The sequence below is a fragment of the Equus asinus genome, chromosome 6, assembly GCF_041296235.1.
Source record: "Equus asinus isolate D_3611 breed Donkey chromosome 6, EquAss-T2T_v2, whole genome shotgun sequence".
NCBI classification, from domain to species: domain Eukaryota; kingdom Metazoa; phylum Chordata; class Mammalia; order Perissodactyla; family Equidae; genus Equus; species Equus asinus.
The window spans coordinates 18132507-18158128 of record NC_091795.1 but is presented as its reverse complement, the minus strand read 5'-3'; the positions used below and the strand labels follow the sequence as shown (position 1 = coordinate 18158128).

Genomic DNA, 25622 nt, shown 5'->3' with positions numbered 1-25622 from the left:
GTGAGGTTCTTTTCAGAGCTGTTTTTGAAATCATTTGTCTTTTAGAAGCTTCTGCATATTAATTAAAGGATGCATTCCATTGTCTCTGAGAGGTTTTGAATCCTTTCTTGTGAGGGTGACCCTTAAGTTGAACTCATCTGAAACAGAGCTTCCCCAGAATAACCATTTCAATTTCAAATTTTCTCAAAGTTTACTTATTTTGACTTGTTTAATTTTTTTTTTCTTTATGACGAAGATTCATCCTCAGCTAACATCTGTCCCTGTCTTCCTCTGTTTTGCATATGGGTCACCGCCACAGCATGGCCACTGATGAGAGGTATAGGTCCATGCCCGGGAACCAAACCTGGGACCCTGAAGCAAAACACACTGAACTTAAACAGTAGGCCATCAGGCTGCCCAGTCTAGGGAAGATTTCATAACTCCTTCATTCTCGGTTTCAGAGTTACAAGCCAAGGAGGAAATAAAACAGGGACAGAGAGAGGGATGCTGAGGAGGGTACAGGGAGGGCCTCATTGAGAAAGTAGCATGTGAGAAAAGAACAGAAGGGGCAAGGGAGCTGCCTCCTGGAGCAAGGGCATCATTGCCAAGGCTGAGGCAACAGCATGTCTGTGTGGTCAAGGGGCAGTAAGGAGGCCAGTGTGGCTGGAAAAGTTGACCAAGCATGAGCAGCAGGAGGGGAGGTCAGATTGGTGCTGAGCCGGGCCCGGGAGGGTGGGGGCCACCGCTGGAGATGCGAGTTTAAGGCAGTTCGAGGCTTGATGAGGAGGGAAAGGAGGCAGACAGGCCAGGAATGCAGCTCAATTGCCTTGTGGCCCCCTGGTGGGTCACAGCAGTTGCCCACACCCCATTCTCATGCTGGGGACAGCACCCCATGCTGGACCCCTCTCTCCTGCCACCTGGTCCCTCAGGAGACCCCAGCCTGACACAGGACTCAAACTTTCTGGTCACAGTGACTGGTCAGGGGTGGGCTTGGACCCTGCCTGGGCATGAAAGTCCTTCCTGGGGAGTTTTCAGGGAAGATTAAGGAGGAAGGTCAGGCTGCTCCAGAGGAGGACTCTTCTGGCTGTGAGCTCCATGCCACATGAGGGCGCCATTCCACCAACAGAGAAAGAGGCTGCTGTGCAGAGCCTGGAGAGGGGAGGCAGGGCTGCCTTGAGTCTCGGGTCCCAGGAGGCCTGAGTACTAGGGGTCCTGCTCCTCCCACGACTCAGCTGGACCACCTTGCCTTGGGCCATCAGCCACCATCTGCCTCCTGTGGACTTCTGTCATTGCAGGACACACAGTTCAGCCATGCTGGGGAATTGGGGCTCCAGCCACAAGAAGAGGGAGCCATCAAATATCTTCAGTAGGAGAGAAGATGTGTTTCAATTTGTGTTTGGGAAAAAATATTCTGAGTCAGTGCAGTGGGTGGAAGAGGGCTCAAGGCTGAGGCGGGAAAACAGAAGACAGAGCTGACACCTGAGCTGGGGCCTGGTGCTCTGTGAGCTGGGCACACCTGTTTACACGGGCACAGACACACACTCACACACACAGCCCTCCTCCATCCTCCAATCTCCCTCAGCCTGAGGCTCAGGTCGTCTGCTCCCCATGAGACAGAGTTAAGCCTCAGGAGATGCCCCCACGCCGTGGTGGTCAGTGTCCCAGCACTCACCGAGGCTGTGGTATTGATGAAGTAGTTGGTCAGGTTCTGGGTCTCAGAGACGATCGTGGCGTGCACCTGAAAGACGGCCGCACTCATGTACAGGATGGCGGTGGTCCCGTGGTACAGGCTGTCCTGGAAGGCAGAGCAGAGGCCTCGTCACGCGGGCACATAAGCAGGTGAGCACTTTCCACTCTGACTGTACAGCTGAGAGGAGGGAGGGAAAGAGACAAGCCGGCTCCCAAAACTCCTGCTTTTTTTTGGTAGTGTTTCTAATGAAATGTCTATCTAGCCAACAAAAGTAGATTAATAAATGGCAGTAATAAGATTAACACTTGCCCAAATTTATTGAATGCTTATCCAGTGCCAAGCTCTATGCTAAGCCCTTCTCTCATTTATCTCATTGAACCTTGTCAATTTGGAAGAAATGGAAGCTCAAGGTTAAGGTCAATGAGTAAATGGATGAGCCAGGATTTGAACCCAGGACACATTAACTCCAATGCTCTTAATCATGAGTGTTGTGAAGACCTACTATGTGCTGGCACTGTCCTCACAATGTGCACATGTTGTCTCCTTTCATTTCCACAGCTAATTTCATAAGGCTGCTTCTATCATTATCTCCAGCTCACAGCTGAGGAAACTGAGGCTTCGCTACCAGGTGGGAGAGCTGGGAGCGTCAGGCCATCCGACTCTAGATTTCCAATTTTGATCCTCTGTGTTAAATCTCAGCAGTGTTCTTCAACTCAACGAGAATGTCATGTGGTCATTAAAAATGATCAGTTCCGGAAGGAATGTCATAATAGGCAAATCGGCATTTTGCATCCCCTAATGAAACAGTCAGTTCAGGAAAACTCATCAGTAGATGAAAGAAAGCATTAGAGAAAGAATTGATGGAGTAAGGCTGCCACACGGAAAGAGGGACCGCCAGTCACCATGTGTGATGTGACTTGAAGCCACTTATGAAACATTCTTGCCAGAAAAGTTCAACCAGTATTCCATGAAGCCTTTCATGCTGACTTCCAGTCGACGGGAAATTCAGGACTAGAGGAGCAATTCAGGTCACACCAGGAAGAAGCCAACAGACAAACCCCAAATGGGGGACTTCCTACAGGACTGCCGACCCAGGGTCCTCAGCAAGTCACTGTAGGGGGAGCCCTTCTAGATGAAAGGGGCCCAGGATCCATAATCACCAAGGGCAGCGCATGGCCTCGTGAGGACCCGGATTCAAACAGGCCAACTGCACAAGACACTTCAGACACAACTGGGGAAACGCGAATGTGAACCGGGTCCTAGATGGTGCCAAGGGATCCCTGTCAGCTTTACGTACGTGTGACAGGGTGAGACAGTTTTCAGGGTTTTTAGAGGCTACTGACATGTGTAGAATGGAATGACATGATGTTTTAAGTTTCTATTAAAATTCTCCTCGAAAAAAAAGGCTTGATGAAGCAAGTGTGTTAAAGTCTTGATAATGCCAGAATCTGGGTTATGGTTACGTGAGGGTCCGTGATAGAACCCTCCCTACTTTTACAAATGTTTCAGGTTATTCAACACAGAAAAATTTTAAATGATTATCATGATGTTGACAACATAAAAAAAACTAATGACCTAATGTTAAATGACAGAATCTACATCCAAAATTATTGGTTCAGGGTGATGATATATACATTTTGCACAAAATTTGCCAGGAATATGGAAGAATGAACCCAGTGACTGTGATAGGACCTTGAGATTGGGGTGACTTTTTTTTTTCCTACTAACATTTCCTTCAGTGCTTCTCCAGTGATTTCACCATAAATAAAATGCATCGGGAGGATGGGCTCGCACAGGAACAGACAGAGCGTGTGTACTTCTGACGAGGACGGCCATGGAGGGGACGGCAATGGAAGGGTTACTCCGGCAGAAGATGCCTTCATTCCAGTTTAATAGGAAACTCATGAAAATGAAAAGTCCTGGTTCCACGGGGGCCCAGCCCAGGAAAGGTCTCTGGACCCTGGTCTCTGGTCCTCACTCCCTCCCAGAGGCCCGTTGTCCTCACATCACCCAGGACGTCAGTCTGGGAGGAGCGCGAGGCCTGGGCCACCCTTGTTCTTCTTACCAGGACTTTCCAGGACTCGTATTTTTTGTAAAATCCAAGCAAGTAAGACAACAGGAACATGAAGGAGATGAGGAACGAGGTGAGCGAGAGGTCCATCACCCATCCTTGCAGCAACGGCTGTGCTACCTGGGTGGCGGCCACCAGGATCCAGACCCAGCACCCGAACACCTGTAAGAGAAAACCATGAACAAGGGGCGTCATTTGCTCCTGTGGGCTCGTTTCCCTTTGCTGGGTGTCTTTCTTCTCCTCTCTCCCTGGTTAAAAGCTCTTCAGGTGAAGTTAGGTGGGAATCAAGGGAACAGGTAAGACAGGCCCCCTGAGTCACACTAAACTCAGGTCCTATTGGTCGAAAATTCAAGGGGCTACCCAGGGGTTGCCAATGCAAGGTCTCCACTGAATTTGGCCTCTGGATGTGTCTTTTTGACTCAAATAGTGTTGGCATTTACAGTTTTTTAAACATTTATGAATAAGTTGTGAACATTGAAAACAGGCTGTTTCACATGAAAAATCCAGATTTCACACATTTCTTGAGAAATCCATAGTTCTGGCAACAGTGAACCCATTTCCCAGGCCAGAGTAGGCTGAAACAAGCTGTGACTGTCTCTTTAAAAGGATCTAGAGGGCTCAGTGGACCACATGCCCCCCTCCCTCACCATATGCCATTATGTGGCATGTTCCCTGTTGCTCACTGTCACTGTGGAAGAGTGCTGTCCTTCTCCTGGCTCCTTTCACACACTGACAGTGCCTGCCTGGTCCTGAGGACATTTGCTTTGGAGCCTCCAGGGTTATGGTATCTGACGCCCTAGGATCACTTACCAGCTGGGTGATTCAGTTCCACTGTAATCACTTCTTGACTCTCTCCAGCCATTGATTATTTCCTTGGCAGAGAAACCACACCTTTGTCCTGTCCTCTCTGGGCTCTGTAGTTAGGAAAGTCACATTTAAATTTTAATAGACAGTGCCAAGTGGTTACGTTAGTTTAAGCTCCCACCAGAAGTCTCATTATCTGTATATCCATTGCTTGGCATTTTAGCACTCAAGAAATGAATTTTTTAAAATTCTTATTTAGGTATGTTTTTAAATGTTCAGGGCATCATGGCTTCCTATGGCCTGGTCTGAATGTCCCTCTTCTGAGAAATGGAGCTGTGCAGACCATTGCCCAAAGAAGCAAAGAAGAGCAGGAGAAGGTGGAGGCTGAGATGGTCCAGCAGAGAGAGGAGTGGGACCGGAAGAGGAAGATGAAGCTTAAACGGGAGCGAGGATGGAGCGGAAACACGTGGGGAGGTGTCAGTCTCGGCGCCCCAGACCCTGGTCCCTGTGGAGGTATCAGTCCTGGTTTTGTTACCTTTGTGACAAAGAGAATACTTGCAGTTCTGGGATTCCTTATTATGATTTTATTTACTTGTCTGTTTACATTGCCTTTTTCCAGAAAAGATTTGAACATCACTGAAACAACTCCACATTATTATCCAACTGTATTTGACGGAACACTAGAGGCCCAGAACCAAGAAGATTCCACAAGCGAGCTGCACAGCCCTGGGTTCTGGCGTCTTTATTGTGCCGCTTCTCAGAGCCGTCAATGTGGTGGGGGCGTCACGGATCTGGACAGGCCCCGACAGGACGTAGTTTCCCAAACACCGTTGGTCCTGGGGGCCTGTGGAGCAGCAGAGCTCAGAGAGCTGCTTCCGTAACAGAAGATAAACCGACCGGATGGTTGTCACTAAGCCTCATGAAAGCACCCAGGAAATAAAAATCGATAAAACTTACCAGGCCAAACTAGAAAACAAAGTCCTCCCCCTGCCCTGAGTCTGTAAAGAAGTAAAAATCCTCTGAGAAATTTATTCTCGTCGATGAGTAGGAGATGAGGAGACAGACTAGAGTTTGGCTGCTTCCTTCAGTTTGGCTTAAAGAGGAGAGGAGAGGCTGGGATGGAGAGGCTTAGGCAGGATGCTTAGAACTGAGCAAAGTGCTTCCATTGGGAGGATGAAAATATGAGAGGGAGAGAAAAAAACCCTGTAAACTCAGTCAGTCTGTAATGAGGGCCCAGATCCAGAGTGTAGATAAGTGGATTAACTCTGACAGAAGAAAGGGCAGAGTGCAGGTTCAGGGGAGCCTGGAGTGTTGGTGGTGGAGATGCGTGTGGGGCGGGGTGTGTGAGTGTATCTGTCTGGTGACCTCATTTAGTCTGTGAAGAGGAGGTGGGGTCGTCTGCTGAAAGTGGGATGGTGGCACTGATGAGCATGGCCACTGGAATATTGATGAAAAGGTGGGATATCTGGGACTGGCTCCAGAATGATCCAGGGGAGTAAGAATTGGACAGAGTTTAAAGGAAAGATTGGCCATGAGGTGATAATTGTTGAAGCTGCCTAAAGGGTACATAGCTTTCATTTTATTGTTCTTTCTGTTTTTGCATATGATTGAAATTTTATATAGTAAAAAGTTAAAAATAGGGGCCAGTCCAGTGTCATAATGGTTAAGTTCATGTGCTCTGTTTCAGTGGTCTGGGGTTTGCCAGTTCAGATCCCAGGCGTGGACCTACACACCGCTCATCAAGCCATGCTGGGTGGTCTCCCACATACAAAAAGAGAAAAATTGCCACAGATTTTAGCTCAGTGACAATCTCCCTCAAGCAAAAAGTGGAAGATTGGCATAGATGTTAGCTCAGGGTCAATCTTCCTCACCAAAAAAAAATTTTTTTAAATACAAGAACACAGAGAGTGTTTAAAATTGCTGCGTGGTGAGTGGGGAGAGAGCTAACTAAAGGGACCTGAAAGGCCAGCAGGCTGCAGGGAGGACATGAGTGAGTTGGAGACCATGAGTTTCTAGTGGCCCGGGTGTGTACTATGCTTTGACTTCTCTCCAGCAGCACCCAGCAGGCAGGGGTGGCCAGACAGCTGCTTGGATTCAGGCCTGGATAGTGCGGTGGAGGGAGAAGAGGGTGAGGGAGTTGAGGACATTCACCAGATCTGGTGGAGGTGATGGACTGTGGTGTCCTGGCCGAGCGGGAGAGGCTGTGAGGACCAGAGGGAGTGAGAGGGAAGGGGAGGACAGTGGGCAAGAGTCTGGAGGTGCTGGGGAGCTCCAAGAACCCTTGTCTTGGGAGTGGACGAGTGAGCGAGCTGGAGGGTTAGGAGGATGCAGTCAGGGAGATGGTGGCCGAGGTGATGAGTTTAGTGGTGGAGCCGTCTCTCGGGATGATGGAGGACCAGGGTGTGGCCTTGGGAGTGGCACCAAAAGATCTGAGAGTCTTCTCACTTAGAGGTTGGTGATGGTGCCTGTGTTGAAAAGTGCTTTCAGACACCAACCATACAGACACGTTTATCTGTATGCCTGTTTCCTCTCTCGCTCCAGAAACATACGACGATTTTGATACCAGGATACTTGAGGCAGGCATGCTGAATTAAATACCCAGTTAAGCCTTAGGGGAAGCTGGGGTGGGCGGTGGGGATGGGGCAAGAGGAACAGTGAGGAAAAGCTTTGGTGCATGACTTTTCTGAGACACAGAGCTGATCTGAGTAAGTACATAATGGAACTTGAATTTCAGTCACTTGATAGTGGCTTTCCTGACTGCTGCCCTTCATGGGGGCTACTAGTTGAGGTCTCGACATGGTATCTTCGGAGGTATTGTCGGTAACAGAATTTGGAGATGGCCTTTAAATTTCCTCCTTCCTGAAGCTAAAGTAGCATTAGCCGTCTGTCCTAGAATTATAAACAGCTGTATGTGGCACTCAATTCAGGGAGCAGAGCCTGAGAGGAACCGTGGGGCGGGGGTAGGAAGCTTGGAGTGGCCGTGAGTGTCCAGCTCTTGATGAGAGGTGACCTGCTGGGCTGTTTGCAGGCACCTGAAACTGAAGGCTGTACCCGGTGAGTTTCAGTCACTCTTTCCAGGGTGTTCCTTACAGTGGTCAACGTCCCTATGAGCTCGTGCTGCACACGTGGTGTTAATACAACATGGAACGATCATTTACTGAGTTTGTGATTGAATATGTACATTGTTTCTTCAATGTCAATTGCATTATAGAATTTAAATTGCTTACAAGTATTTTATGTCTTTGGTCCCAGTTTATACCTTTTGGAAGTTAATCCCTTGGAAGAATTCTTGTGTATGCGGTGATTTCCTGTAAGATTATCCACGGGCATGGGCTGGAGCTCCCTTTTCCTTTAACCCCATTTTATGGAAAAGTGGCTGCCAGGTAAGCAGTTAATAGCTTCATAGCTCCTGCCCTTTAAATATGCCACAAAAATGCAGATTTTCCTGTAGTTCATAATAAGCAGATATTTCCTAATTTTCTATTCTCAATTGAGCCTAGTTCAGCACAGAGATCCAGTCCTATGCTGATTCTTTCTATTTATCATATTTTATCATCACTAAGATGCACATTTTTTTGTATTTTAACATCTCTGATATTGAATATGTCTTATAGTCAATCAATTACGAGGCATGTCAAAGTATATTCAGCACTTTTTTCTTTTTTGGGGGTTCATTCATTAAAATAGGGTATACTGAGTTGTACAGTTTCAGATTCCTTTAAAAGTTATCTCAGTCGAAGCTTCTAACAAGCCTATGAAATAGGAAGAGAAAGTCTTATTTCCATTTTGCTCTTATTTGTTGAAGATAAAGCAGAGATAGATAACAATTCCATCCTGTCCTCTACTTTTGCCCCCCTTACCTGAACTCATTTAGAAAATACTAGAATGAAAAGGCCTAAACTAGATTTAAGAGGGCTGAGGCTGTCAGAGAAATAAAACTAGTCGACCTTCCCAGAACGTTAGCACAAGCATGTTCCAGGGTAGTTCCAGGGGAGGAGCACATCACGAAGAGGAAAGCCACTGAGTGAGTAGCTGGGCTTGGATGAGCGGGAACCTTAGTTCCTCCAGGAGAATCACTGGCGCTCTGAGACGGTTCTGTTCTCAGAGCTCATTCAGTTCCAGTCATGACTCTCATCATCGGGGACTGATGGAATGTCCTGTGAGCCAAGAGTTGTGCCAAGCTGTGCGGATGCAGAGAGGGACCTTCCTCCCGTCCTGTGGGGGAGCAAGTGGGCGGGCAAGCAGCGCACAGGGTCCCAGGGCTGTGGCGGTCGTGCCCAGTGGACTCCGAGTGTAGAATTCTTGAACATTCTGATTTGTGTTTTGCCTGTGGTTCCACAGTAAAAATGATACCATATAACTAGGTATTTTTTAAAGAGTTTGGATCAGAAGAAGATAAAAAATTTTATTTAAATTTTTATGTCCAAGCTTCTGGTACAGCTCTGCTCGAGCTATGGCATGGAAATAAATCAAGAAAGAAAATCAAATGCAGTACCGATTGTGCTAGCATGCCAGATTTTGCCTTCTGCTTTGAAGTCATAATTAATAATTCATATGCTTGATAAAACTACTTATTTCATCATTAGAGAAAGTACTGAGCTCTTAGACACCAAGGTGTACACCTGTGCAGGGCCCCCTCGTAGGTACTGGCCTGAGTGGCTGTTGAGCACTTGAAATGTGGCTACTGAGGTCGGCTGCAAGCATCACAGACACACCAGAGCTCAAAGACTTAGTATGAAAAGAGGAATGAGAAATATCTCAAATATATTATTGTATTGATTACATGTTGAAATGATAATGTTTTGGCCATTAGGTTAATGAAATATATTACTAAAATTAGTTTTATTTTTTAACTCTTTTTAATCTTCTATGAGGAAATTTAAAATTACATGTATGGCTGGCATTCATGGCTTGCATCATATTTCTATTAGACGGCCCAAGATCTAGAGGCCAGCAAGGAGTGGGGAGGCCGGGCCAGTAGCTGGGAGAAAATCCAGGAGTGGGGGCATTACCGAAACCAAAAGAGGAGTCTTTCCAGGAGGAGGTGGACTCCTCCGCTCAGTGCTCCTGAGCAGTCAGGGAGGGTGAGCACAGATTGTCCCCGATCCTCAGTTAACGTGGGCGTGGATGCCAAGAACTTTCAGGCGTCTCTGTGAATCTGCACAACGGTCGTGTTCTTTGCCCACGTGTCCAAGAAATTTATACATATTGTTTCTTTAATCCTTATAATATCTCATTTTAATAAGTGTCATCATGGACGTTTAGTAGGTGGTCAGGGGTCACCTGGCTGGGAGGTGATGAAGCCAGAATGGGAACCAGGGTCTCCTGCACCCAGAGCCTGAAGTGGTGTGAAAGCCAGCAGGGTGACAGATGCATCTTCTTCCCATTTCTAGGCTACGGCCTCCGCTGCCACCGGCCCATCATCACCATCTGCCGGCTCATTGGCATCAAAGACATGTACGCCAAGGTCTCGGGATCCATGAACATGCTCAACCTCACCCGGGGCCTCTTCCGTGGGTTCTCCCACCAGGTAACCCTTCCCTGGGGGCTGAAACAGAACTTGTAGTTTGTGCCTCACTTGTGTGCGTTGGGACAACGACGTCCTGGGGGCCTCCTGGAGTGGCTCTCCCAGGGCCCCCTGAGGACTCAGGCATTCTTTGCTGTCTGTGGCTGTATTGGGTCAGTTAATCCAACTGAAGAGTCAGTTCATCAAGTTTAGCCTTTAGGAAATACCTCATGGGTGTTCTGAAGTTTTAAATTAAGCATTTTTACAAGTCAGTAATTACAATCTGTGTTTCATTGTGAAAAGAATACATGCTTGTTCTAGAACTCCAACAACGTAGACATGTAAAGTGAAAGGAGAAGGTCCGTTTCCTAATTTCGTCCTTCCAGTTGGGACTGGGGTGACCTGGGGCGCCCCCTCTCAGGAGAGCTGTCTCCAGGAGCAGCTCAGTCAGTCCTCACGTCACCTGCACAGGTCGTTCAGACGGACACCTGAGTAAGTAGCCATGAGCATTAACGTGCTGGGGTATTTCTCCTCATGGATGGAGGCCTGGACCACTGCCCAGCCGGCCCCTCAGCCTGGGCTCGGCTCACAGTCAGTCCACTCCACAGCGGAGAGGAAGGCCTGTGACTGCACGGCCCCCTCCTCCTGGGCTGCCCTCTGACTGCTCAGCAGAGGCGGCCCGTCCCTGAAAGGATGAGTGGACCTTAGAGCTGATGAGCAGAAAGACGACCAGTTTCGTGAGACTCCATGTGCTGAGGAATCGGACAGGCTTCCTGATACTTAGTGTGATGGCTGTTTCTGAATAAAATGATCCATGGAATAATTTCCCATGTCTCTCTCTAAAATAGGAAAATTATTTAAAAGAAAAAGAAAGCTTTGCTTAAAGTTCTTTTTTTGAACTGCCTTGTGTGTGTGTGTTTTGGACTACCTAAAACATCCTTCTAAAGCACTTTTAAATCCAAACTTATTGCTAGAGGTTTGTTTGATGTATCTAAGGTATTGGTTCTAGATAGGTCATATTTATGATCATGTAGACTTGTTCTTTTATGTGATGTTTTTGTTTTATATTAGCACTTTGAGTGTTCTGACGGAATTACCATGTATCATCTCTTCTAAAATGCCATCAGCTATAAAAAAATTTGCATAATTTAATGTGCCACTCAGAAAAAAATACCACCAGTTTATGTAACATGCCATTGATTGTAACACACACCAATTTAAATTATTTTACTTTATTTTTATGAAACAGCTCATCTCTTTTCCAATTTCAAACATGTAGAATTAGAATCGTACAAGGTGGCCCAAAAGTCTGGAAGCAGGAGATTGAACATGTCAGGTATTTTAATGTTTTGTCAATAAACTATCTATTACCTTTATTTGCCTGTTTCTAGACTTCATGGCTCCCTTCTCTGCTGACTCCCCATGGCCCTGTTACCCCATGTCAACACTTAGCAGCTCATGGCCAACCTTGTTTCTCAATACCACTCTCAGCCAGCCTGAATTATTTTCAACCAAATCTCAGACATCATATTTAGTTTATCCATCCATTTTAGTTCATTCATTTCACTATGTATCTCTAAAAGATAAAAATTTAAAAATATCCCAAAATATTATTATCATACATAAAAAACTAACAACAACCCAGTACATCATCAAATACCTGTGCTTCTGGCTGACTGGCTATGAATCAGAGGTTCCCGTGACTCCCTCAGTGGTTTAGATTAATTCGATAGAAAAACTTTTAATTTGCTAAAAAAACAGTTTACATGCTGTTTACCAGTTTATTATGAAAGGACATGATACAGGATACAATGAGCATCCAGGTGGAAGGGACGCACAGGGCAGGGTGTGGGGGGAAGGGTGGAGCTTCCACGCCCTCTCCAACTGCTGCTCTCCCAGCACCTCCACCTGGTCACCAACCCGGGAGCTCTCAGAACCTGTACTTTCAGGATTTTATGGCGGCTGCATCACACAGGCGTGACTGATCATTAACTCCATTTCCAGCCCGTCTGCCCTTCCTGGAGAATGGGAGGTGGGGCTGAACATGCCAAGCTTCTCATCACAGCTTAGTCTTTCTGCTGAGCAGCCCCCACCCAGGAGCCCACCCAGAGTCACCTCATTAGAACAAAAGACTCTGCTATCACTCAGAAAATTCCAGGGGATTTAGAAACTCTGCCAGGAACCTAGATCAAAGACCAAATATTAGAACAAAAGATGCTCCTAGTGCTCTTGTCACTTAGGAAATTACAAGGGTTTTAGGAACTCTGTGCCAGGAGCCAGGGGCAGAGACCAATATATACATTTTCTATCATCTCACACATTTCCTTTCTGCTTTGAGAACTTCTTCAGCTATTCTTTAACGATATGTCAATTGACAACGAATTCTCAGTTTTCCTTCTTCTGAGAATGCATTTTCCTTTCCTTCCTAAGGAGTAATTTCACCAGGAAGAGAATTCAAGGTTGACAGTTCTTTTCTTTCAGCACTTGAAGAATGTGCCATTTCCTTCTGGCCTCCATGGTTTTTGATGACAAATCTGCTTTCATTTGAATTGTTTTCCTCTTACAGACAAGGTATTGTTTTTCTCTCTCTGCTTTCAATAATTTTCCTTTGTGTTCAGTTTTCTGGAGTCTGGTTATGATATGCATTGGCATGCATGCCTGTCTTTAGTCTGTTTTATTTGGGGCTTGCTCAGCTTCTTGAATCTGTAGGTTTATCTAACTTTCACCAAACTTGGGAAAATTTCTCCCATTATTTCTCCTTCCATTTTTTCTTAGCAATTCAGTGGTTTTTAACATATTCACAGTTGTGCAACCATTACCACATCAATTTAAGAACATTTCATCACCCAACAAGAAACTCTGTACCCATTAGCAGTCGCTCCCCAGTACCGCTGTCCTCAGCCCCTAGTAACCACTGATATACTCTCTAGAGATTTGTCTATTCTGGACATTTCACATAGATGAAATCGTACAATGGTCTTTTGTGACTGGCTTCTTTCACTTAGCGTAACATTTTCAAGGTTCATCCATGTAGTAGCATGCATCACTACTTCATTTTATTTCCAAATAATACTTCATTGTATGGATATACCACATTTTTCATTATCCATGAATCAGTTGATAGACATTTGGGTTGTTTCTACTTTCTGGGTATTATGAATAATGCTGCTATGATTGTTTGTGTGCAAGTTTTTGTGTGGACATATGTTTTCTTTTCGGTATATAGCTGTGACTGGAATTGCTGGGTCGCGCGGTAGTTCTCTGCTTAACACTTTGAGGAAGTGTTTTCGACAGTGGCTGCACCATGTTACATTCCCACAAGTGATGTATGAGGGTTTCTCCACATCCTCGTCAACGGTTGTTCTGTCTTTCGGTGTCCTAGAGGATATGAAGTGGTCTCACTGTGGCTTTGACTTGCACTTCCCTCATGGCTTTTGATGTTGAACATATTTTCTTGTGCTTTTTGGCCATTTGTTACGTTATTTGGAGAAATATCCTTTGCCCATTTAAAAAACTGAGTTATTTGTGTTTTTATTAAGTGCAATAATTCTTTATAGATTGTAGATAAAAGCTCCTATCAGATATATGACTTGCAAAAGTGTTCTCCCATTTTGTGGGATATATTATTTTCTTATTTCTTTGAATATTTTTTCATTTTAAAATCAGCCAAGTGAAATTGACCCAGAAATACCACAATGATGGAATTCATAGACAAGGACATTAAAACAAATTAGTAGACAAGGGCTATATTCCATATGTTCAACAAACTAGAGGAAAAAACATGTTAAGAAGATAAATAGAAGACATAAAACATGCAAATAAAATTTCAAGAGATGAAAACTGTAATATCTGAGTGATAAATATACTGTATGGGGTTACCAGCAAGTTAGGCATTACCGAAGAAGAGATGAATGAACTTAAAGACATAGGAATAAAAAAATACTCAAAATTGAACAAGAAGGAAAAAGATTAAAGAAGAAAGAGGCAAGTGAGGCATAGAGCATTACAGAGCCATGGGACAACTTCAGTAGCCAAATACATGTGTAATTGGAATCCTTGAAGAAGGGAAGTATGAAAAACTACTTGAAGAAATAATGGCTCAGTTTGTTTTCAAATTGATGACAAACCCACAGATCCAAGAAGTTCAATGAACGTGAGCACAAGAAACGTGAAGAAAATTATACCAATGCATATCATAATCAAATATCTTTATACTGTACTATATATCCTTCTGAGATGTAGATGACACAAATGTCAGATCTTTTGTTATAGTCCCACAGGTCTCCGAGGCAATGTTTATTTTTTCTAGTCTGTTTATTCTGTGTTGTTCAGATTGGGGAATTTCTATGATTTCATCTTCAAGTTCACGGTCACTGACTATTTTCTCTCTCCTCTCTATTCTGCTCTTGAGTCCATCCATTCAGCACTTTTATTTTGGCTGGTCTATGTTTCAATCCTAAAATTTCCATTTACTGTTTCTTTTATCTTCTACTTCTTTGCTGACATTTGCTTTTTGTTGTTGTTTCAAGCGTGTTTATAGTTGTTCACTGAAGCATTTTTATGGTGGCTGGTTTAAAATCTTTATCATATAATTCCAACATCTGTGTGATTTCAGTGTTGGCATCCTTTGTCTTTTCTCATTCAAGTTGAAAATTTCCTGATTTTTGGTATGATGAGTGATTTTGGGCTGTATCCTGGACATTTTCAGTGTTACGTTATGAAATTCTGGGTGTTATTAAATCTCTGTTATCAGGCCTCCTCTTGGTTTCTCCAAGGTGGGATGGGGGTGCTGCCTCACTGCCAAGTGAGGCTGAAGTACAGCTTCCCTACTCAGGCTCCTCTCTAGGCTTCCTTTCTGCCTGGAAGGAGGAGGAGCACCCCAGTGACAACCTTGTGAGGCTGGACGGTGCTGAAAGTTCTCAGCCCAGCCTCTGACATCATCAGATGAGGATTCTTATTCTGTGATACATGGCTTGAGTAAGGAAAGTTGTTATTGTCTAAAACTTTTCTGCCTTCTTAGGTTACCCTCCCTCCTTAAATATCTAAGAAAGGAAAGTTGTTATTGTCTAAAACATTTCTGTCTTGTTAGGTTACCATCCCTCCTTAAATATCTAAGAAATATCAAGATATTGAACTTTAGGCAACAAAGGATAATGACCCCTTATAGATAGGAAATGAATAAAATTATCCCCCCTTACTATCTGGAGAAAGTCCAAGGCTCCAGGAAGGGTCATCCTGTCAGGCCATGGTGGTCTCCCCGAGTTGAGGAGATGGAGTTGGGAGTCAAGGGCAGTCAAAGTGGCAAGAGTTCAGAGGGGAGAATTCCTTAGAGGAGAGAGTTGCACAGCAAGGGAGCTGAGGAGATCTGCAGGGGTTTCCATCAAATGTTCCATTGCATACTAAACAGTGATTGCCTGTGAGGAAACTACTGAAGACCGGGTAAAGACCCACCAAAAAGGATTAGAGGGAACAGTGTTTGGAACTGAAACTAGTGCTGGTTTTCAACAGTCATAGCAGAGACCCTCATAATCAATGTGGCATTGGAAGAGTCTTAAGAAGAGTCTGGCCCTGAGAGTGGAAGTCTTGACTGTAGGCTAAACTCTACACTAAACTCATAGACCTTAAAAGCAAGACCCAACTGGAACACAACAGTTTCCAAGTAATTTAACTGTGTTCTAGAACAAGGCTCAAGAATGTTTATAGGAATACAAGAAGTGTCTAACACCCAACGAGGTAAAGTTCACAAGGCTTGGCCTCTAATAAGAAATCATCAGGCATGCAAAGAAGCATGAAAATAAAACTCATGATGAGGGGGAAATCAGCCAACTGAAATTGACCCAGAAATACCACAATGATGGAATTTATAGACAAGGACATTAAAACAAATTAGTAGACAAGGGCTATATTCCATATGTTCAAAAAACTAGAGGAAAAAACATGTTAAGAAGATAAATAGAAGACATAAAACATGCAAATAAAATTTCAAGAGATGAAAACTGTAATATCTGAGTGATAAATATACTGTATGGGGTTACCAGCAAGTTAGGCATTACCGAAGAAGAGATGAATGAACTTAAAGACATAGGAATAAAAAAATACTCAAAATTGAACAAGAAGGAAAAAGATTAAAGAAGAAAGAGGCAAGTGAGGCATAGAGCATTACAGAGCCATGGGACAACTTCAGTAGCCAAATACATGTGTAATTGGAATCCTTGAAGAAGGGAAGTATGAAAAACTACTTGAAGAAATAATGGCTGAGTTTTTTTTTCAAATTGATGACAAACCCACAGATCCAAGAAGTTCAATGAACGTGAGCACAAGAAACATGAATAAAATTATACCAGTGCGTATCATAATCAAATATCTTTATACTAGTGATAAAGAGGAAATCTTAAAAGCAGGAGAGAAAGAAAGACGTAAGGAAAGAAGAATAAAGGTTAACATGGCTACAGATTTCTCATCAGAAAGAATGCAAACTTTGTCAGTGGACCAACATCTATATGATTGAAAGAAAAACACTGCCAACCTAGAATTCTTTGCTTAGGGAAAGTATCTTTCAAATATGAAGGCAAAATGAAGGGTTCCACACATCATAAAATCTGAAAGAATTCATCACCAGCAGACCTCCACTATAAATATTGTTAAAGAAAGTTCTTCAAGCCTAAGGAAGATGATAAGAGATGGAAACAAGAAAGGAATGAACACTGGAAATAGTAACTTCATAGGTAAATATACATGCATACATATATATACACATAAATTTACGTACTTTTTTCAAATTTAGAGACCTTTAAAACAAAATTGACTACTTAAAGCAAAAATAATAGCTATACATTATGTGGTTTTCAACATTTATAGAAAAGTATGATGACAAAAGCACAAAGGCCAGGAGGGGAGAAATGAAAGTATGCTGCTACCTGGTTCTTATATCTGTGAAGCAAAATACTATCATTTCAAGGTAGATTGGTTAAGTTAAAGATGTATCCAAAATACCCACCCTAAGGATCCACTAAAATGACACAGAGTGACAGCTATTAAGCCAACAAAAGACATAAAATGCAATGTTAAAAGGAACTCAATCCATAACAGGGCAGAAAAAGAGGAAAGGGGAAACAAGGAACAGATGGGCCAAATAGGAAACAAGACCCAGGAGAGTTGATTTAAACCCAACTGAATCCATAATCACAATAAGTGTAAATGGTCTAAACAAGTCAATTGCAACCAGTTGATTGATGGGGCTGTTGAATTTGACCACGTCCTTGCTGATTTTCTGCCTGCTGGAGCTGTCCATTTCTGATAGAGAGGTGTTGAAGTTTCCAACTACAAAAGTGGGTTCATCTACTTCTCTTTGCAATTCTATCAGTTTTTGCCTTACGTATTTTAATGCTCTGTGATTAGGCTCCGACAAATTAAGGATTGTTACGTCCTCTTGGAGAATGGACACCTTTATCATTATGACACACCTCTCTTTATCCCTGGTAATTTTCCTTACTCTGAAGTCTATCCCACCTGAAATTAATATAGCTATTTCCACTTTCTTTTGATTAGTGTTCTCACGCTGTATCTGATTCCATGCATTTACTTTCAACCTATATTTATATTTATATCTTTATGTTTAAAGTGAGTGTCTTATAGATGACGTGTACAGTCATGCACCACGAAATGATGTTTAGGTCAACAACGGTCTCTTAAGATTAGTACCATATAACCTAGGTGTATAGTAGGCTATACCATCTATGTTTGTGTAAGCGTACTCTGTGATGTTCACACAACGACAAAATTGCCTAACAATGCGTTTTTCAGAACGTATCCCTGTCATTAAGTGACGTGGCTGTAGTGGGATCTTGTTTTCGGATCCACTTTGACAATCTCTGGCTTTTAAGTGGTGTATTTAGATTTTGACATTTAAAGTGACTATGCATATAATTGGATTAATATCTACCATATTCTGTTTTCTATTTATTGCCCTTATTTTCCTTTACAATAAAGTTGTGATAAAATATGTATAACATAAAATTTATCATCTTTACCATGTTTAAAAACACAGTTCAATAGTATTAAATGCATTCATAATGCTGTGCAATCATCACCACCATCCATCTATAGAAGTCTTTTCATCTTGCAAAACTAAAACTATACCAATTAAATAACAGCTCCCCATTCCTTCCGCCGCTAGACCCTGGAAACCACCATTCTACTTTTGTCTCTATGATTCGGACTACTCTAAGTACCTTATGTAAGTTGCATCATACAGCATTTGTTTTTTGTGACTACCTTTCACTTAACATAATTTCCTCAGGTTCATCCATGTTACAGCATTTGTCAGAATTTCCTTTCTTTTTTTTTTTAAAGATTGACACCTGAGCTAACAACTGTTGCCAATCTTTTGTTGTTTCTGCTTTTTCTCCCCAAATCCCCCCAGTACATAGTTCCATAATTTTAGTTATGGGTCCTTCTAGTTGTGGCATGTGGGACGCCACCTCAACATGGCCTGACGAATGGTGCCATGTCCGCATCCAGGATCCAAACTGGCGAAACCCTGGACTGCCAAAGTGGAGTGCATGAAATTAACCACTTGGCCACGGGGCTGGCCCTCCTTTCTTTTTAAGGCTGAATAATATTACATTGTATATATCGATCATATTTTGCTTATCTACTCATCTGTTGAAGGACACTTGGGCTGATTCCACATTTTAGCTACTGAATAATATTGCTATGAACATGAGTGTACAAATAACTCTGTGAGACCCTACTTTCAATTCTCTGGGGTATATGCCCAGAATTGGAATCCCTGAATCACATGGAAATTCTACTTTGAAATTTTTGAAGAACCCACCATATTGTTTTCCACAGTGGTTATACCATTTTACATTCCCACCAACAGTGCAACTGATTATCTGTCAACTTTGTATGCTGCTATTTTGCTGAATTGATTATTCTAAGAGTTTTTTTGCAGAGTCTTTAGAATTTTCTACATATAAGATCATGTTGTCTGCAAACAGATAATTTTATTTCTTCTTTACCACCTTGAATGACAGTAGCTCATAAATAGCTTTTATTTCTCTGCATGAGCAATAAACAATCAAAAAGAAATTATGAAAACAATTCCATTTCAAATAGGATCAAAAAGAATAAAATACTTAGGCATTCAATTAACCATGGAGGTTAAAGACTTGCACACTGAAAACTACAAAACATAGTGAAAGAAATTAAGACGTAAATGATGGAAATACATCCCCCATGTTAATGGGTTGGAAAACTTAATACTGTTAGGATGTCAACTGTGCCCAAAGTAAGCTATAGATTCAATGCAATCCTTATCAGAATCCCAATGATATTTTTTTGCAGAAATAGAGAAACCCATTCTAAAATTCATATAGAATCTCAAGAACCCTGAATAGCCAAAATAATCTTGAAAAAAAAAGAACAAAACTGGAAGACTCATATTTCCTGATTTCAAAACTTACTACATACAAAACAGTAAGTCATCAAAACAGTGTGGCACGGGTGTAAAGACAGACATATAGATCAACGGAATGAAACAAAGAGCCCAGAAATAAACCTTTACATGTATGGTTAGATGATTTTTGACAAGGGATGCAAAGACTGCTCCGTGGGGATAGGACAGTTTTCAACAAAATGTGCTGGGAAAACTGGATATCCACATGCAAAAGAATGACGTTGATCTCTCATCTAACATCATATATGAAAATTAACTCAAAATAAATCAGAATCTTAAATATAAGACCAAAACTATAAAACTCTTAGGAAAAAAATAGGACAAAGCTTCAACAACATTGGACTTGGCAATCAAACCAAAGTCACAGGCCACAAAAGAAAAAATAGACAAATTGGACTTCACGAAAATTTTAAAATCTTATGCATCAAAAGACACAGTCCACAAGGAAACCCCCAAAATGAGAGAAGATATTTGCAAACCATATATCTGATAATGGATTAACATCCAGAATACAGAGAAGAGGCCTAAAACTCAACCTCGGAAAGGCAAACAGCTCAATTCAAAAGTGGGCAAAAAACTTGAATAGACATTTCTCCAAAGAAGACATACAAATGGCCAATGAGCACGTGAAGAGATGCCCAACATCACTAATCGTTAGGGAAATGCAAATGAAAACCATAATGAGATATCACCTCACACCCATTAGGATGGCTGGTATCAAAACCAGAAAATAGCAATTGTTGGAGAGGATGTGGAGGAATTGGAACCCTTGTGCGCTGTTAAGCATGAACAGATGCTCTCAATCATTAGGGAAATGCAAATTAAAACCACTAAGAGGTACCACTACACCCCTATTAGAACGGCCAAAATCAAAAATTCTTAAACCAAATGTTGGTGAAGAGGTGGGACAACTGACACTCCCACATGTTGTGAGTGGGAATGTAAAATGTCACAGCCACTTTGGAAAATAATTGGACAGTTTCTTAAAATGTTAAAGATACACTTACCCATATACTCTGGCCATTCCCTTCCTAGGTTTGTATCCAAGAGAAGCAAAAGTACCTGCCTTTACCAGCAGCTTTATGTGTAACAGACAAAAACTAGAATAATGCAAATGTATCTCAACAGGTGAATGTAGACACAGATTGTGGTCTATACAGATAAAGATATTACTCAGCAATAAAAAGGAATCAACTATTGACACATACACAACACAGATGCATCTCAAAATAATGATGTGGAGTGAAAGAAGCCAGACAAAATGAGCACATACTGTATGATTCCATGTATATAAAATCCTGGAACGTGCAAACTAATCTATAGTAACAGAAAGTAAATCAGCGGTTGCCTGGGGATAGAGGAAGGTGGGGAAGGGTAGGAGGAGGATGACAAAGAGGCACAAGGGAATTTTGGGGGTAACAGATACGCTCAGTGTCTTGGTTGTGGTGATGGTCTCACAATCTATACATATGTCAGATGTTACCAAAGTGTACACTTTAAATACATGCAGTTTGTTATTTGAACCTCATTAAAACTGTTAAAAGTTATACTTACAACCACTAGGGGGCAGGGAGCACTCCCCAAGTAGTCCCTGTTGGTTTACTGAACGAGGCAGCACCTGCTTCGATGGAGAAATTGATGGCTCTAATCGCAACCCAGCTCTCCTCTCAAAGAAATGCTTGCAGGTAGAAATGCTTGCCAACCACATCGGTAAGTCATTCCAATCTGAAATGCCAGACATGGGATCCCCAGGGGCAATGAGCCCCTACTGGCAACATGATTCATGTGAAGCTTCCAGCTCTGTGCCTCAAAGACCATCTGAAAGAACCACATTTGCTTCTCTTCCTCTCACGAGGGGCTTTCAAACTTCTTTCAGCTGCATGTCACTGCATTCAAAGTGACGTTTATCACAAGAGCACAGTGTAAGTCAGGGTCCTGGGGCAGCTGCAGGAAGCACATGGGATCCAGGGAATATAGCTTGAAAGTCCGTCAACTTGCTGTGTGATGTCAGTCCAGTTGCTCAACCACTCTGTCCACCACTAGCCCCCAGTCAGCTCTGTAAAAATGAGGAACGAGCTCTACAGGACACGAGTGTTGCATGTAAGATCCACACTGCCCACCAGTGCAGCCCGGGGCCCAGATCGGCTGCTGGAGGAGGGAGGGCAGCATGTGAGCCTGGTCTGCAGAGGAGAGAGTGGTGGCTGGTGGGCTGCAGGGTTCAAAGGGCAGACCAAGGGGAGGAGCCTTCTGAGACGGGCATCCTGGACTGTGGCCTGTGAGGTGGAGCAGCTTCTCTCATAGTCCAGCGCCGCTGCTGCTAGGAGGCTCGTGTTTTCAGAAAAAGGCAACACTTGCCAGCAAGCGTGCGCTGGACACAGGGCAGAAGGCGCCTCCCTCTGAGCATTCCTGGAAGCAATTAACTGTCTTCATGCTGTGACCTGAGCCAGGCAGGGACACCCTGCCTTTTTCTTGGTGCCAAGTATTGATCCCAGATGCTCAGAGACGTGCCCATTGCTTTCATGTTAAGACCTTCATTCTCACTAGAACATTGTTTGGAGTGCACACACGTCCTGAGACTTTAATATTATTCTTACAATGAGCGTGGCGATGGCTGACATTCATTGAGCAATTGACACACACTACACAGAATTGTAATCCACTTATGTGTTTGAACTAGTAACCCTTGAGCACTGAGATTCCCAGATTAAACAACTTGTTCAAACACAGCTGGTAAGAGGCCAGGCCAGGGTTGGCACCAAGCAGGCTGGCTCTAGTGGCCCATCCTGAAGGCCAGGCTGCCCCAATAAGGCTGGAGAAGTTCCTTTATCCAGAACCCTTTTGGGGTAAAGGAGAAGCCCAGCTCAGAGGGTGGAGGGGAGGTCCCTGAGTTTCATAGGCCTTTAGAAAGAAAGTTCCAGGAGCCCTGAGAAGTGAAGGGATTTTCATGTAGGGTCTTCAGGGATGAGTAGGAGTTGTGTGGGTGTGTGAGGGGGCCCTCTAGGCAGAGGGACTGCAGGTGCAGGCCCACAGCACTCAGGGAACATGGCTGGTTCAGAGCCCTAGTTGGAGGCTCTGTGGGAGCGAGGCAGGACCTGAACCATCCTGAGACATGTCACTGAGGGGCTTTTGGGGAGCAGAGGGAGGAGCCATGGAAAGCCACACAAGCACCTGTTGGGTGTGCATGACACATTGCCTAGGACTCAGGTCAGCTCTGTCTCACTCCTGCTGAGATTGGTGCCTGGCCGTTGGGGCCGCTGCTGTCCTGGAGCCTCCCAGAGCCCCAAGGTCCCAGTGTCGAGGAAGCTGCAGGTGGGCAGCACTGTGAGGATGTCCATCCTGGGCTCCCGGGGCCATGGAGTCAGTCTTCAACTTGGACATGGGGAGGGCAGAGGCAGGGGCATGCCCATGTTTGGGTCTAGGTTGGCCCCATCTCCAGCCTCTGGAGCATCCTCCCCACTCCCACCTTGGCAGCGGGCCTGCCACCTCCCCTTGGGCCGGAGGGCTGGACACCCTGCCAGAATGAGCCTTTGTTCTTTGTTACAGGCAGTCCCCGCCCCCGAGAAAGTCTGAGCTGCGGGGAGTTTAAGGAGGTTCTGTGCCATCCAGACGCCCCTCCTGACACCGTGCTCTCTGAAGGGAGAGCGGGTCAGGAAGCCACACATGCTGTTTTCCTCTGGAACACCAGTGTCTTGTCCCCCGGTTAGGCACCCGAGTTTCAAGAGAGAGCTGAAGCCTGAGGCACCCACGGGTAGGGGACACCCACCCCTGCCAGAGTGAGAGGCATCCAGGAGGTGACTTCCATCAAGGGGGTGACTTGGTGGAAAGAGGCACAGAACTCTGATGACTGAGGTTGTTAAACACCATCTTTAGAAAAACCCATGAGCTTGATATGCAAGCACAAATTGCAACAGAGCGATTGGATGACAGCCCCCTCACTCAGGAGACTGGCACATCCATGGGACCCCCTGGAGGTACCTGGCTGAGCAGACAGCTATAAGCCCTTGACTTAAGGTTCACTTCTGGAAATGGTGATTCCTTGGAAAGAAAGCTGCGCCCTGCCTCCTGGGGGTCTGGGGGTGCCCACACAGCAGGGCCGTACTATTTTTGACTCCTCTTGTCCCTGGAGACCAGATCAGTTCATGTCTAGGAGATTCTCCCTTTAAGAATATCGCAGATATAACTAAAAAGTAAGGGTAGGATTTTCATCTTGCAAATGCAGCTGCTGCTGCAGAAGTTGGGGCTGACCCCAGGTTCTTAGGGACTCAACTCACAAAGACTCGTGTTAGCAAACCCCATAAAAGCACGTCATCCTCAGGGCCAGGGAGAGAGGCTCGGCATGGGTCCTCTCTGCCTCCTGAGGCCAGGCCTGGGAGAAGTTTCTTGGGACAGATGCCAGGGGCCCCATCAGCGTGGCCAAGGTCATTCCTTGAAGGCAAACAGAAGCCCAGGAGCCAGGTTGTCTGTGGCCCTCAGGAAACCCTTGGATGTCTCTGTCCTTTGAAAGGGGTGTTGAACCTCACTCAGGCCCTCTGTTAACGCTGGGACCACAGCCATCTTCAGAGGAGACCCCGCAGCTGCATCCTTCCTTGTGTCCCCTTGGTGACCAGCTGTCCCACCACCTGCAGCCTCCTCCTGCCTGATGCAGTCCTGCCCTTTCCAGAGGCCCACAGAGATCTGGGTGGGGCTGCCCTTCTGGGTCCCAGTCTTCTCCTAGGGAGCAAGTCTCCCCCTCCAGCCCCCAGCTGTGCTCACCCACCACCCTGAGGGCCTTATCCCTGTTTACCCCAAGCCCATAGGCCGTGACCAGGCCACAACAGCCGCCACCCTCTGCTCCCAGGTTTGGGGAGGGCCTCTCTCCTTCCAGAGCCATCCTGGCAGCCCTCAGACTGGCAGCCCCACCCCAAAGCTGGCAGCCTCCACAGAGCAAGAAACCGCTCCCCTCACCGGGTCCGTCCGGCCCCTCATTCCCTCTGCTCAAATCAACACGACCTGGAGGAACTCCTCATTGTGACCCTGACGGCAGGGACCACAGCTGCCAGAGCAAGTGCGTCAAAGTGCCAGAGCAGGAAAGGCCTTCACAGGATTGTGGCTGCAGGCCCTCTGAGAGCCAGGGTAGAACTTCTGAGAATGGAAACAGGAGCAGAGTCCTAAGCATCCTGTCAGGCAGGTTCTAGCAAAACAGGACAATGGTTGACAGGAGCCAGAACAAAAGGACCCTGAAGGTTCCTTGAGAAGGCAGGAGTGATTATTTCTCAGAAGCTCTGCATTGACTCAGGACCAAATACAATTTCCAGCTGGGTGAATGGGGCTTTGGGAAAAGGCTGTGAGAACAGGGGTTCGAGAGAGTTCAGAACACAGACTTTACCTCACACCCACGCCTCTGGTGTCCCGTGTGCTCTGGAGATGGCGGCACTGTCAGGGCTTCTTGTGTCCTGGGATTCACAGGAACAAGGTCTGATCTCTCAGCAGGGAGCCACGCGGGACTTTCAGTGGCCATCCGATTGAGCCTGCGAATCAGACACTCCCCAGGTCCCCCTAAATCCATAGCTTGCTCGCACCTGGGGAAGGGCTGTGAGGTTGGTGAAGGAAGAAGGGCTTACTCATGGTGTCTTCATGGGCCTTACAGAAGGCTTTGAGACCATTAACACATAGACCCTCCACTCAAAGTTGGGCAGGCTGAGAAATCACCTAAGAATCCAAGAGTCAGCCTGAAAGGTGGGGGTGGAAGGGGGGAGTCCACTTGGATGGTGGCCATGGCGCCCTCCTCCTTACCTCTCAGCTGTCCCACAATCAAATGGCCCACTCCGTCCCTGAGCCTCCTCTCTAAGGGAGCCCTCACTGTCAGACTGGGATGACTCAAGTCCTGGAAAGCACCCGGGCCAGCTGGTCACCCAAGAGGGGCAGTGGTGGAGGGGGGTGACAGCCTGCACAGTTGCCAGGGCAGCAGCCAGCCAGCTGCTCATTAAGTCAAAGGCCACTGCTGGCTCAACGGTGGTCCCCTCCCAGGATTTCCCAGACTTTCCCTGGATGAAAGGCTCTGTTTAAAATTTTAAAAACAAAAAATAAAAATCACAGATTGGCTCCTACCCAAGACACATATAATCGTAGGTGC

The 25622-nt window shown here is 44.9% G+C and overlaps 1 protein-coding gene across 2 annotated transcripts; it reads right to left on the bottom strand.

Annotated features, from left to right (window-relative positions):
- On the bottom strand, nt 1-25368 carry LOC106845796 (MAL-like protein). Of its 2 annotated transcripts, none has more exons than XM_070511738.1 (5): nt 21065-21856; nt 4551-4654; nt 3735-3902; nt 1652-1774; nt 1-1128 (listed from the first exon to the last, which is right to left on the bottom strand). In XM_070511738.1, exons 3-5 carry the CDS (start codon nt 3828-3830, stop codon nt 1021-1023), a joined length of 327 nt encoding a protein of 108 aa, XP_070367839.1. In that variant the 5' UTR covers nt 3831-3902; nt 4551-4654; nt 21065-21856; the 3' UTR covers nt 1-1020. The 2 variants fall into 2 exon arrangements, with proteins under 2 accessions (XP_070367839.1, XP_044628824.1); XM_044772889.2 differs by lacking the exon at nt 21065-21856 and adding an exon at nt 24876-25368 and having other exon boundaries at nt 227-1128.
- Between the last annotated feature and the right edge of the window lie 254 nt (nt 25369-25622).